We start from the raw sequence: 14,884 nt of genomic DNA, 5'->3' as shown, positions 1-14,884 counted from the left end.
GTATTGTATTGTATTGTATTGTATTGTATTGTATTGTATTGTATTGTATTGTATTGTATTGTATTGTAATGCATGACGCATTTTAAACATTGAAGGTAGCTCAGTGAAGAGATGTATTAACCCTTTGGCTGCCAAGGGGTCCTAAAATCGACCCCTTTATGTAAATTGCGTTTTTGAGCTCTTTGTTCTGGCCTCGAGGCTGAGAATTTCAAAATCAAGGCTTGATCGTTCCATCTCAGAATGAAACAAAAATTGTAATTTTTTAACCCACCACCTCAGGTTTGGATGATTTTTGGTAGACATGTTGAAAACCATGACATGAACATAAACTGAAAATTTAATCTTCATATCTTTTACTATTAAAAAGTTAGACGGGTTTGAAATTTTAATAATTTTGGCACATTTTTCAATGATCCGCCATTTTGAATTTTTGCTATTATTTACTTAAATTAGAACCGATGAAGAAATGACACATTTGAAATGAAAATAAACCAGACAAGCTAATCAACTATGTAGATGTCAAAAACATGATCAAAAATTTCCAGTCACAAACCAAAGTCATTCTAAATATAGAAAAAGAAGGGGAAGTTGTTGCCATGGCAACGGCCGGTGAGGATAATGGTTGGAATTTCATCATGTTGCTTAAGTTGGAATGATTTGAGTTTTTAAATTTGATTAGAGTACTAAGGGAACAAGCAAGATAGAACAAACTGTTAGGGTGTTTTCTTCCTTTATTGAAATATGGCATGTTAAAAATTGCCCAAAATTAGCATTTTCATGCAACAATTGAAGTAAGATATTCTCTCTCTTTTAAGCAAAGAGTGTTCCGTAAATCTAAAGAAAACAGTGTTGTGCATCTTTTAAAGCTCTGACTTCAACATCTTACAAATATATGATTCAAAAAGGTCATATTCACTGAGTGTCAATTGATATCAATGCAACAAACTTTCAATTATTTGACAAATTATGTACATTAAAATCTACAAAATGCTCAATTATATACATATTGTCTACAGTTCTATTTCAAGAGCATCTTTTGGTTCAAAGGTGTATTGCCTTCCAGTCATCGTTGATGGTTTTGGTGGTTGTACCTTTTTCAGAATGTTTGATGTTGGCACCCAACATACATCATCACGCCTTGGCCACATAAATGATACACATGGCAAATGTGGATGCAAAAATTTTATGGCAACATCTTTATTCTCACTACTGACTTCAATAGTCACTCCAACCCAGCAATGTGTATCATACCTGCACACAAGGTAATCTCCGATTTCAATATCGTCATGAGGTTCAATGACAGCTAGATTGAAATCAAACTTGACATCAAATTCAGGGGTTTCTGATATTGTTTTTGCTCCAATCAATGCTTTGGATTGCGGTACAAATTGATGGAACCCCCTAGTTCCTGGAATCGTTTTTGCAGCTGTCAGGCGTTTCTCAAGATATTTTCTTGTCAAGTTGTTTTCCTCCTTTGTAATGTAATAGAAGTTGATTCCTTTGACTTCTGTTTTACAAAATTGAAATAATGCCTCAACAGAAATAATTTGGTTTTTCATTGGTCGTTGCAGGCTGACTTGAGCAGCTAAACGCTTAACTGTACCTCCAATCCCATCACATGGGGATTTACCATGGCTGGTGGCGAAGAAATTCCACTCACAACTAATTGTAAAGTCTTCCTTATGGTGGCACAAGTTTAAAAAATTCTTGCAGTTCTTATACTGGCCTGCACAACCATCAGAAAAGTAATGGACAACCTTTATGTCCATTGATATCATTTCCCTGATATGATGTGCAGTGCCTTTCAACACATTATACACGAAATGCACATCATGTTCCAGGTCATCGGATAAAAAGCATAATGATGTTAATCCAATGACTCCATCATTTCCTTTGTAGTAAATGACTACCGGATGTAATGAGCATTGCTTCTGGTTCCAGTGATAGCCCTGGACCTCATCTTGGATCACAAATTTAAAGTTTTCTGCAAAGTCCAGTAAAACAATGACTTCGTCCTTATTCAAAGTTTCTTTTAACCTCTTCAAATAAGAAGCTTGCGACTTTGCAATAAACGAATGGCTGGTTATTTGATCTAGCTGGCAACACAACTTATCAATAAAATCAGGAACTGGGAGAGTTTGGGAAACCAGTTCAGCTCTGTCCTCAGTTGTCAACTGCTGGAAAGTGACTATATCTTCAGTAAAATCATTACCATCTTCAACCTCCTCGCCTTCTTCAAATGTTGTTGATTCTGTGAAGATATTGCGTAAGCAATCTTCAACATTTTCAATTCCAGGACATCGTGCACATCTGTGAATCATGCATCCTCTGGAAGTACTGTCACAGACTACCATATCAATCAGGTCATGGTACTGGTGTCCTAAATTTGCAGCATCAAGAAGAAGCTTCAGATTGCTGCAACCTTCTTTGAAGCGGCTTCATTTATCTGTCGCAACTTTCTTTTCCCTCGCTTAAGTTTTGACGATTTTGGCAGAGAATGCACTTTCATCGATGAAACATCAAGAGTAGTCAGCTTTTCATGCAAAAACTTCCTCTCGTTTTCAAAAGATGTGTCTTTTCTAACTTTTCAATCAACTTGTTGTCCTCTGCCATTGGTGAATTCTGCTTTTCCTCTACTTCCAGTTTCAGGTCATTAATTTCCTTTAAACAAGAGGGACATAGTTTGTCTCCAGGAACAATCATAAAACCAATTGTGACCATGTACTGTGCCAGTGACAACTTTACTTCTTTCAATCCACCTAAGAATAAAAAATGCATTTTGAAATAAATATACAAGCTTCAGTTTTGAAAATTTTTATTTATACATAAATAAAATATATATATTTAAGAAAAATTATTAGCCTGATCCAGTCATAAATCTTCACAAAAACTACACCACATTTGTAACTCATTAAAACCATTATTTAACGAAATTTTAGTAGTATTTTAAAAGAGATTATGTACAGCAGGATTTTTTATTAAAAATAAAAAAATTGAATGTGAATTTGAAATATTTCTAAAAACCTTTCACAGGCTTTCTGTGTTTTTTGAATGGGTCAGCGCAACGAGTAAAGTTCATTTGGAATCTTGTAGTCAGCATATATTCATGGTGGTAGCATATATTTGCATTAACATTCAAAATGGACAATTCGGACCTCCAAAATATCAGTTCGCTGACATTTTCCGGCAGAGATTCAATGGTTTTATGACCAGTTGTTCTACTGTAGGTTAACAAATGACAGGCATCTCCCAATGAGTTTCCAATTGAACAAGAGTTACCAATATGAGTTGCCATAAGGAGCAGTAGTCTAACAGGGCAATAGTAAACTGAAAAATGACCAACATCCCTCTCATTGGGTTTTTTAACTTGTTTTCTTCACAATGATAATCATGATGTAATTCCTGTGTCTTTGAAACTATTTTAAATTCTTGTGAAATGCTTACTTAAATAATTCAAAGAGGTGACAATTAATAAAAAAAAGCATTGCAAACATTAACACTGGACTTTTCAATTTCACATTGTAGTTGCAGGATCTTTAAAAGGAAAACTTTTTGTATTGCAGACAATGTAGTTTTGACACACCCTAGAAAGGTGTGAAAATTACAAAATAGATCTTAAGAGGATTATCAAGGAGCAACAATAGCTGTCTTAGCAATACAATCTCTAAGGAATTTCACTTGAATTGAATCCAATAGCAGACCAATGAAAAATAAAAGAATTTCCTAAAAATTATAGACAGTTTTATAGCTAATATAAATTCTTTGAATTAGATTTGAAAGAGAAAATTAGCAAAATCAAAAGGAACGCATAGGAAATGTCATCAAATCAAGGGCAAAAATTTTTTAACTACACCTGACTTGACGAGCTCAAACAATTAATATACATCATCACTATATCATGTAAATCAGTGCAATATGTATCTTTTCCTATCCAAGACTGGCAAATCTCTATCAGCGTTAGCAAAACGTAAACTTGAAGCTAAATAATGAAAGTATATTAAAAGCAAGCTGAATTAAAGATAGAAAAACAAAACAAGCATACAGAAGATTTCCAAACAGAGAATTTCAGTATTGATTTAGATTTAGTGATGGTCAAAATGCTAATTTTGGGCAATTTTTAACATGCCATATTTCAATAAAGGAAGAAAACACCCTAACAGTTTTTTCTATCTTGCTTGTTCCTTTAGTACTCTAATCAAATTTAAAAACTCAAATCATTCCAACTTAAGCAACATGATGAAATTCACACCATTATCCTCACCGGCCATTGCCATGGCAACAACTTCCCCTTCTTTTTCTATATTTAGAATGACTTTTGTTTGTGACTGGAAATTTTTGATCATGTTTTTGACATCTACATAGTTGATTAGCTTGTCTGGTTTATTTTCATTTCAAATGTGTCATTTCTTCATCGGTTCTAATTTAAGTAAATAATAGCAAAAATTCAAAATGGCAGATCATTGAAAAATGTGCCAAAATTATTAAAATTTCAAACCCGTCTAACTTTTTAATAGTAAAAGATATGAAGATTAAATTTTCAGTTTATGTTCATGTCATGGTTTTCAACATGTCTACCAAAAATCATCCAAATCTGAGGTAGTGGGTTATGTGACTGTTTCACATTGACATGGAATGACCCTGTAGCTATCATTCAGGAATTGTGGTATTTTATTGGTTGACTTGCTATTTTGGGGCGTGCTGCTAATGTAAATGTGCGAGACTGCTCACTTCAAAACAAACTGTCATGGTGGAATTACCTTCGGCTTCGCATGGTACAAGGCACCGCTATATGACAGCAGAAGAGGTCTTGGCAGCAATTTTGGACTCTAATGATGAAAATAATGAATCTTTGCTTTCTTCTGATGAAGAAAGTTCTATGTACATTGATACAGATGCGGAAAACGTACCGGATCCATGTTTCCGAGAAAGTCAATTACAAGAGCAGGTGAGAATACCTTGCAAAATTCGCAGTCTTACAGTTTTTATTACTTGCTGTAGCCATTATCCAAATGTAGGATTGGCCTAACGTTTGAATATCCATCATGCATTTTCAAAATCGATTCTAGAAAATTTATGGAGACTTTTTTATTGCAGGATAATTCTTCCGATGAAAGTGCTGATAAGATTGATGAAATAAAAGCTAATAAAAAAGGGAAAAACACCAAAATGTCTGTGAGAGGAAAATCACGTCCAAGCAAAAAACCAAGACAAGTGGATGGAGATCCTGCTTGGGAGGACATTGATGAAACATTTCAGAATCCAAATAAAGATGCTCCTTTTTTGGAGTACACAGGGATCAACAGGCCAGCAGCTAATGCAGAGTCAGTGCTGGACCATTTTTTACTTTTCTTTCCTTTACATGTTGTTGATAAAATTGTCGATGAGACCAATACATACTATCAACAACTTAGGTCAGAAAAGCAGTTATCAGGAGAACCATTCGAGATGACAAGAGAAGAGCTTCTGGCATTTCTTGGCATAAATATAGCTATGGGTTTGGCAAAATTCCCAACAATAGAGGATTACTGGAGAAAAGGTATCACCCACATGCCTTGGTTTCGCTCTGTTATGCCCAGGAGAAAATTTCAACAAGTACTCAGGTTTTTGCATTTGGCAGACAACAGCAAACAGCTACCAAGATCTGACCCAAACTACAATAAGCGCTATAAGTTAGGGGACTTGATGGCTTGCTTCAATAAATGCTTCAAAGAAATGTATGCTCCCAGGCAGAATCTTTCTATTGATGAGCAGATGATCGGTACCAAGTTAAGGATAGGCTACCTTCAGTACATGCTGAAAAAACCAAAAAAGTTTGGCATAAAGGTATGGGTCTTGTGCGAAGCAAAATCTGGATATTGCTTGCAGTTCCATCTACTGATTTTGCTAAAAATACTGATTTTGCTGGAAGACGAGGGTCCCATAAGCTTTTTCGTGAAGTACTTGTTTATCAACTTGTTCAACCATATCTTGACAAAATTGCTAATGAGGAAATGACAAGTAAGAGAATGATTGAAGTAGCGGTAAAGCAACGTAGAGTCGATGATGATGTTAGGCTTATTGGGAAGCACTACACGACAAAAAAAAAGAAACAAGAAGAAAATGCAGCAATTGTGCTTATAAGATCAACCAAGAGACTGGAAAAAGAAAAAACACTAGAACACATTTTTGTGAAAAGTGCAGAAAATACATTTGCGGCAAGTGCTTCAAATACTTCCACACTGCAAGCAATCTTGCATAGACTGTTTGTGACGATCCTACATTTATTTTTCTTGCATCCATTGTAAGAAAGAAGGCAATATGTAATTCCTTTCTATAAAGATTAATTAATTTTTACTCCTTGCAGTTTTATTGCTTGTCATTTAATGCTAATTTTTCTCTAGAGCCAAAAAAAAGTTGGAATGAAAGAATACTCTAACAAGTTTTCGGAACACAAAAACTGTTTATCACATAGGATGCTTCTATTAGCCAAAAAATTTTGCTAAAATACAATATCTGTTATTTTCTTCAAATTTTCCATTGCTCTCTACATTTACAACATAAAATTAACAAGTTTTTGCAAGTTTATAGTGTATTTCAGGACAAAAAGCTTCAAAAAATTGCAAAAATTTTACTTTTCGTAAATAATTTTGCAATATTGTTCTTATTTTCATTGTTTGTCTGCTATCATGACAACAAATATTAAAAAAATTTTACAAAAAATGATTTCCCATTCAATAAGCTTTCAGGAAATGTATACCTTTCCATAAATGGTTTGCATTTCACTTATAGAAAATTAAAAGAATATTAAACAGTAGTTTTTTTGTGGTTTTTCGCATTTACGTCAAAACATTGAAGGTAGCTCAGTGAAGAGATGTATTAAACATGAAGTTTTTATACCAATTATTTTGAAATGGTACATTACAGCTCTAAAATAATGCAGACTACAGAAAAAGATAATATCTAAAATATTAAAAAAGCTGCGCTACTGTATTACTACAACAACAAAGTTACTGTTTACAGTTGCAGTTATAGAAAAGACAGGACGATTTCACAGATGGTGTTTTCAGGTTTCAGGACATATTACATTACATAAATAAACACAATGAACACAAGGTGAGATCCCAACACGTGCATTGGAGGAATCTGCCTAGAAGAGCAGATTCATTACAGTCAGTAGTGTAATTTGATTGGTTAGACACACAACGGGTCAACCACTTGGATATTTTGATGGTACAGAATATTTTTGGCACATACTACTGATCAATTAGGCAATTCCATTTACATATGTTTAAATAATGTTATATCAATAAAATGTTCTTCTTGATAGGAATTACTTGAAACTGACATTCTCATCCAAAAATTAGAAGAGCATCCTATAGACAGCACAGCAAATGCATATCAGCTCATTGAGAGTAGCGATGAAGATGATACTATCAATGAAAACTGGATCTCTATTAGTTCACTACAATTAACCAAAGAAGACAAAGAAATTATGCAGTTCTCTGATATGTGGTTAAATGACAGGATCATAAATGCAGTACAGTTTATTTTGAAGAAGCAGTTTCCACTCATTGAAGGATTCCAAGATACACCTATTCAAAAAGCATCATTCAAAGTAATGTCTGGGGAGTTCGTGCAGATCATCAATAAATCAGGAAACCATTGGATGACACTGTCTGCCCTTGGGACAAACCATCAGAGCAGCATCAAGATTTTTGACAGCATGAATTCCAAAGTGCCGAATCACAATATTGCTTCTGTCATCATGACAAAAAATCGAGCCTTCCATGTCAAAGTGGAGAATGTACAACAACAGCCAGATTCCTATAATTGTGGTTTGTTTGCCATCGCATTTGCCACTCATTTATGCTTCCAGCAAAACCCAAGGTTCCTTCACATGTAACATATGCAGTGAAAAGTTCCACAGGTACAGTCAGCATGCTGTAAAAGAGCAATGGCATAGTGACTTGTGGTATTGCAACGAGTGCTGGATACTTGTTTGAAACGACTGTAGACTTCCTAAAATCTGTTGAGGGAATAGAGCAACAGCAAGAATCAAAATGGTATGTCTGTTTCATTTGCCAAGTGGCAACGCAAGAAAGTCTAGTTTGTCCTGCAACAAACAGCAGACAACTAGATAAATCGTTTGGTTATCGAAGCATTACAGAGCAATTAAAGAAGTTCGAGGAGATTGGAGAGTTGCCCGGTACTATCCAGCAGAGGACTCACTTTTTAAGTCAAAGAAATCTGGCTGAAAAGCTTTTGGAAAACGATGCCAAGTTTCATAAGCAATGCAAGAATAGATACGATGATAAGATGCGTTAGTGCAGCATACAAGAAGGGCTTTGTACCAAGACGGGTAAGGATTACCATTTAGCTTTTATTAAATGTTGCATGTGCAAACTATTACAAGGCGCCACTTACATGAATAATTCATTGCCCTGAACCAGTTTTTGAACTTGTTATTGTACTGTATCCAACGACCAAAGATCTATATAGGCTTAAGTTTTGTATATATTTATAGGCGAAGACAAAAATGTACTTCATCCTGTAATGAATCCCAAAAAAGTTCTTGCTATAATAATTATATTAATAATTCTTGCTTAAAAGGCTGAGCAATAAAATTTCAGGAATCCACAAATCTATTTGCCTACACATTTTCAGACGATACAAACTTACGCTTTGCTTTTTAGAATTATTTGGGGCCAATCTCTTAACCAATGGCAAACTGTACCCAACTTTGTTGATTATGGATGGCGAATGACAGATGGCGAATGACAGATGGCGAATTACAGATGGCGAATGACAGATGGCGAATGACAGATGGCGAATGACAGATGGCGAGTGACAGATGGCGAATGACAGATGGCGAATGACAGATGGCGAATGACAGATGGCGAATGACAGATGGCAAATGACAGATGGCAAATGACAGATGGCGAGTGACAGATGGCGAGTGACAGATGGCGAGTGACAGATGGCGAGTGACAGATGGCGAGTGACAGATGGCGAGTGACAGATGGCGAGTGACAGATGGCGAGTGACAGATGGCGAGTGACAGATGGCGAGTGACAGATGACGAGTGACAGATGGCGAGTGACAGATGGCGAGTGACAGATGGCGAGTGACAGATGGCGAGTGACAGATGGCGAGTGACAGATGGCGAGTGACAGATGGCGAGTGACAGATGGCGAATGACAGATGGCGAATGACAGATGGCGAATGACAGATGGCAAATGACAGATGGCAAATGACAGATGGCGAATGACAGATGGCGAATGACAGATGGCGAATTACAGATGGCGAATGACAGATGGCGAATGACAGATGGCAAATGACAGATGGCAAATGACAGATGGCAAATGACAGATGGCGAATTACGGATAGTGACACCAATATGGACACTGATCCCTGAAGCATCACAGGCCTGTCATGAGCTTGTAAAATGCGGTTTCAAGGGAAATTGTTCCCCTAGATGCAAGTGCAAGCGTTATGGACTAGAGTGCACAGAACTATGTCAATGTGGTGGACAATATATTGATCTTGAAATATAAATAGTTTAAATATCATATTAGAAATTTGAAATTTAGAGCCAAGTGCCCCCTTCTAAAAACTGATCTAAGGTAATTAAGTGCTAGATTTTGCGAAATACGTTTTTAAGTACTAAAATAAATGTTTCTGTTTTACGCGATTGGTAATGGAACTTTCGTTGGTTGCATTTTATTGTCAATTACAGGGTAAGAGACCGAGCTAACATTTCTCAAAATAGAAAATGGGGTCTTATTATGGTCGTAGTCTTCATGGCTTTGTATCATATTTCACGAATCAAATCTATGATCTATGATCAATTTTTGTGCAGATACACTCACTATGTCGCTTGCAAATCACTTTAATTATTTTGAGGACTGGGACCAAGTTCAATGTTCTCAAAATATAAAATGAGATACTTAATGGGCTCTATTTGCTTTGAATAAAATAATATCTAATTGACTGTAGATAAATAACAAATTTTGTGGAAATATAATTGTTACATCGCTCGCAACTGACTCTTTTCATTTTGAGGAATGGGACCAAGTTCAATTTTCTAAAAAAAGCTTTTAAAGGAATTTTTCAGTTTGGATCTGTTTCGCATTATTTTCTACGGCTCAAACTACATAAGTTCTGAAGTTTCCATCCTGGTATCATTTTTTGCATGCTTGTTGTGCTTTCAGAAATATCAAGCGATGAACTTTGTTTTGAGTTAGGCCATGTTTGTTGAGCGAAAGAAGCATGGCCTCGAGTGACTGTAGTGCATTGAGTGATAGTAGCGATTCCTCTCCTGCCGATATCGGAGATTTTAGTAACAAATGTATTGATAAATTCTACAATATTTTTGGAGATTCGGATGATGAAGAAGAGGAGTTTGAGGTATTCCGTTTCGAAATGCCGAGATGCCGGTTGGGAGGAAATGTGTGAAGACAATCAGCTGATTCTGAAACTGTAGATGAAAGGTGGAAACCTGCAGAGGTAGCAAATCTTTTGTTGGCAGCAAAGCCAATCAAATATTTACAATTATTTTAATTGGACGAACTACTGGAAAATGTTGTAGACTGGACCATTATAAACACATTAAAAAAATTGGGTGAAACCAAAGGAGAACGCCAGACTTTAATCTTGGATACATATTTATGTGTTGTACTTATTGCAAACAGTTTGCTAACAATATCCAGAAATGAAAGATACTATAGCAGACGAAAATAAATGGACTTTCATACAAAAATATGCAAGGTCTTTTCAAAGAACAGATTTATAGAAAGAGAGATTTCTGGCAATTAAAGCATTAAAAAGGACTTGTGGGGATGTGAAAAAATTCCTCTTGAATGTCTTCCTATAGGTTACCAAAGCAAGTTTCCTCCCCAAGGAAATAAGTTGTGTGACCTCCCAGGTTGTAATAGTGGAGATGTTATTTGTTGGAAACGGTTTGATGGATGTACACATGCATTCCATAAAAGATGTTTGACAAATGAAGATGTATGCCCTTTATGTCAAACATTTCTCAAAAAAGAGCTTGAGCGGCTGGCAAAAATGGCAAAAAATGATATCAATGAAGTTAGAGATGATATCAATGAAAATATATCTAATGAAACAAATAAGGAAGTTGATGATGACCCATGTGTAGAAGATATTACAGAGGCAGAGGTAATAAACAAAATTGGGGAACTAACTGAAGAATTATATAGTCTTTCACCTCCTTCTTATTTAATTTCTGAAGGACTCTCTTTTAGTAACTGTATTTCAAGTAATGATAATCGTCCCCTCATTGTAGAATCTGTCAGCATGAAATAAAAGGGCATTAAAAGATATCTGAAAATAAAAGCACTGTCCAATTTGTCCAGGAAGTATTTGTTCTGCTTCAGCACTTTGCATTCCATGTACTTGTGATTTTCATTCATCCCAGCAGGAAGTGAGTACCCATGAAGAAAGTTTAATTCTCTCTTCATATTTCTTTGTCAGAGATTACATCAGTAAACGCTTTTTCCCTTCTCAGATATCACAAGAGCAGATGGCAAGTTCATTTGGGTGCAATGCTTGTACAGTAACTTCTTTGTATACAGGCATTTCATTTCTAGACAAAACTTTACATCTTTCCTCGGGGGACATCACTGAAGAATTAGCCATGCAATATAAGGCCTGCATCCAGCTTGGAGTATCAGTGTATGAGAACATCCTTAACCCACCTGATAACCAACCAAATCTTTCTGTTACTGATGTCTTGTCCCAAGTTCGACTGCCACTTAGGGACCCTGGTAATTTTAAGGGCATTATGATTGATGATACAAGTGAAACCTCCTTTGAGGTTGTTGTTGCAAATGCTTCTAGTAGACCTGGCAGGAAATGTCTTCTGTTTATTTTACAGCCTGATCGTTCAATTGTTTTTTGTATGAATAATGACACAATAGCAGCCTTTGACAGTCATCCTAGAAATCCTAGAAATGATCGTAGACCAGAAACATCATTGGGTGCAGGCATCTTCAAAACAACATCAACCTTAGGACCTTTTGCTATCCCTTTGCTGGGCAACAGATGTTCCAGGTACTCGACGTATGATTGAGCGAATGAGCACTTTTTGAAACGACAACATAGTCCCCTCTCACTCAGGCGCTTAAACAACCTTTTTAAGTTTGTTCTTCTGCAGTTGAACCACTGACCAGTATGTCATCCAGATAAACTGCAAAAGACAGATAAGAACAAATCAATATGTCTCAATAAATACAATAACAAATTTCATCGTATCTACATTATATAAAAATAATACAGTACAGCAGAATTGAAAATGTAGTAAAGGCAACATGATTCACACATAAAAGAGATTATCCTTTTGAGCGATGAGCAAAGCTTTTATCAAATTAATACAAATAGGATGTAACCTTTAATTATACTTCTGGCTTCGCTCAAGTTTGCAATGAATGTCTGGAGGGAGGATGCATCTCAAGCTCGTTGTAATACTTCTCTAAAGACTCAACAATGGTCGTTGAACTGCGTTGCTGGAGAGACACTAGAACACAGTCAAAATCCAAATAATTAGATCAAAATAGGGCATCATCCAATTAGCACTATGAGAGTTTCTGCAAATCCCTCATTTTAAAGAAACGTAAAAATATTTTAATTCCCATCCTTACCACAGACATTTCTTTGCAACTCTCTTTACCAGTCTTGAATTCAGGCCTCTTCTATATTGACGCTAAATTCAACTTGCAATGAATTCATTCCAATTCATTTCGTTCAAGTTTCTTTAAAACAAATAGTTGTAGGTTTGGATATTAAGAATTTATTATATTTTTATGTAATACAGATTTGTAAAGGAAAGAATTAGATTAAATAGAGAGAAGAAGATAAAAAGAATGAAGAAACTTAAAAAAAATTAAAATGAAACTTTTGTGTATTGCTTTGACAATGGAAATGCGAAGTTATCAATTTTTCTTTTGTTCCAGAACACCATGTGCTCTGTTAGCGAATCTATTCGAGCTGAAATAAGAAACATACAGTAGATGACCTTCACTTTCATTTAAATTACAAGTACTCGAAGAAAGTATATCAACGAAAATGTTTAATAAATTTGAAAATTAAACAAAACTCGATGTTTTGTATTCCTTCAAGACTTTGGATTTTGCATACTTTCATAGTGAATGTATGAAGCATGAGAGTGGGCTGATCAGATGAGAACTTTTTAAACACGCTTATTGATTGGTCAATTGTCATTGCCAGGTGGCTTACGCCATTACAGTTGCCACGAGCTTCACCCCCCGCTGCCATCCTCCGTCCCTTATCCTCCCATGGTTTGCCCTTTCATGCCCACACACGCAGTTTGCATTATTTCCCCCTCCTCACAAACCCCCGCCTATCTTCTACGACCCTCCTCCCTTTTATTCTTCCCACCGTCCCCCCTCTTTTTTTATATATTATATAATTTTTTCATTTATTCTTCCACACTTTTGTTGATTAGTTGCTATCCCCTACGCCCGTGCCAACCGTAGCCATCACCGGCCACAACCACCGTCAACGTTGCGTAATTTTCGTATCGGTAAATATCGTAATTTACTAGCTGATACCTTGTTCTACTATTTTATATCTCGTCTATGACCTATACACACACATAGGCCTCCTTTCGTATCCCGTTACCCTACCCATTGTGTCATCCATTCTTCGACCTCCTCTCTCTTTATCCAAACCCCATAAACGTCCACCGCCTCCTACTTTTAGTGCTCTGCAGATCTGGTATCCCGAACATGGCAACCAGCACAATTGCCTTCGCCACCATGGTGACGTCACTGGTGTCGTCAGCCACCACCAAACTGAACGACCTGATGGACATTGACCTGACCCCCGTGCGATCTTCCCCAAAAAAACCTGCCCAGCAGGATTACACCAGAACAAAATCCGACAAAGGCCTCTCACTGGGATTAAAAAAGAAAAAAGTCAAGTCTGTGAACCCATCCCACCCTAACCCACCAAGCCCCACCCCTGGCCCCTCCCGAATCCCTACCGACTACTCCAAAACGACCCGCAAGGCCTTCCAATGTCCAGGCCCCTGGCCACACCCTCCCTTTACCACACCCACCGCCACTATGTCCACCCGGTCTGCACCTCTCGCCTCCACAGCAACCTTTCCTACTTCTGTACAAACCCACTCCAATTCTGCCCCCACCACCACCGCCCCCCTCCCCGTCCCAACATTCCCTATTAATTTACCTGAACTCCACCCACCACAGGCCCTCTTAGAAACCCTCCCCCTGCCCCCACCCCAAACCTTCGTCAACAACCTTGCCAGACATCTGTGCTCAAAAATATCCCACGAAAACAAGCATGAATATTTCTCCCGGAGTGCAGAGTCTGGCCATTTCCCTACCTTCACCAAACCCTCGTTCACATCAGACTTCACCTGGCCCCTGTCACACCCAAACGCAACCCGGCTAAACGAGGCCATTGCGAACCTCCGCAGAGACATCTGCCACATAATGGCATCCCACCACCTGGATCTGGCCAGAGAGGAGGAGGCCAAAGCCACACAAGTCCGGTCAGAGATGGAAGAGCATTATAATCCGGACATAATTAGAATAGTAAACTGCAATGCCAAGAGACAGGCAGCGTCCGCCCCTGGGAACAGGGAGAGACACACACAGCACCCGCGAAGACGGCCCAGGAGGCAACACCAGTACTCCACCTTTTGACATTGTTTCCTCTCCCCCCCCCTTATTTTCTTTCTGTATTTTTGCCGCTTAACTTTAATATAATAAAACATTTTTTTGCTGCTTAATTATGGTATAACAAACATGCTCAGCTGTATTTTTTTATTTTAATTCCTTTTCATCAACAATATTAAACTCTGTCTACCTATAAACGATGTTGCTTTATTCGTACTCATTAT

General features: G+C 37.1%; 1 protein-coding gene across 1 annotated transcript; it reads right to left on the bottom strand.

Annotated features, from left to right (window-relative positions):
• Window positions 1–559: 559 nt before the first annotated feature.
• Window positions 560–2,880, bottom strand: LOC148959628 (uncharacterized). The gene has a single exon (XM_089110194.1). The coding sequence runs from the start codon at window positions 2,352–2,354 to the stop codon at window positions 1,011–1,013; it is 1,344 nt and encodes a 447-aa protein (XP_088966320.1). The 5' UTR covers window positions 2,355–2,880; the 3' UTR covers window positions 560–1,010.
• Between the last annotated feature and the right edge of the window lie 12,004 nt (window positions 2,881–14,884).

Source organism: Rhopilema esculentum, chromosome 9 (genome assembly GCF_057945365.1).
Source record: "Rhopilema esculentum isolate cy_ngs chromosome 9, ASM5794536v1, whole genome shotgun sequence".
NCBI lineage: Eukaryota > Metazoa > Cnidaria > Scyphozoa > Rhizostomeae > Rhizostomatidae > Rhopilema > Rhopilema esculentum.
This window is presented reverse-complemented; position numbering and strand designations above follow the sequence as displayed.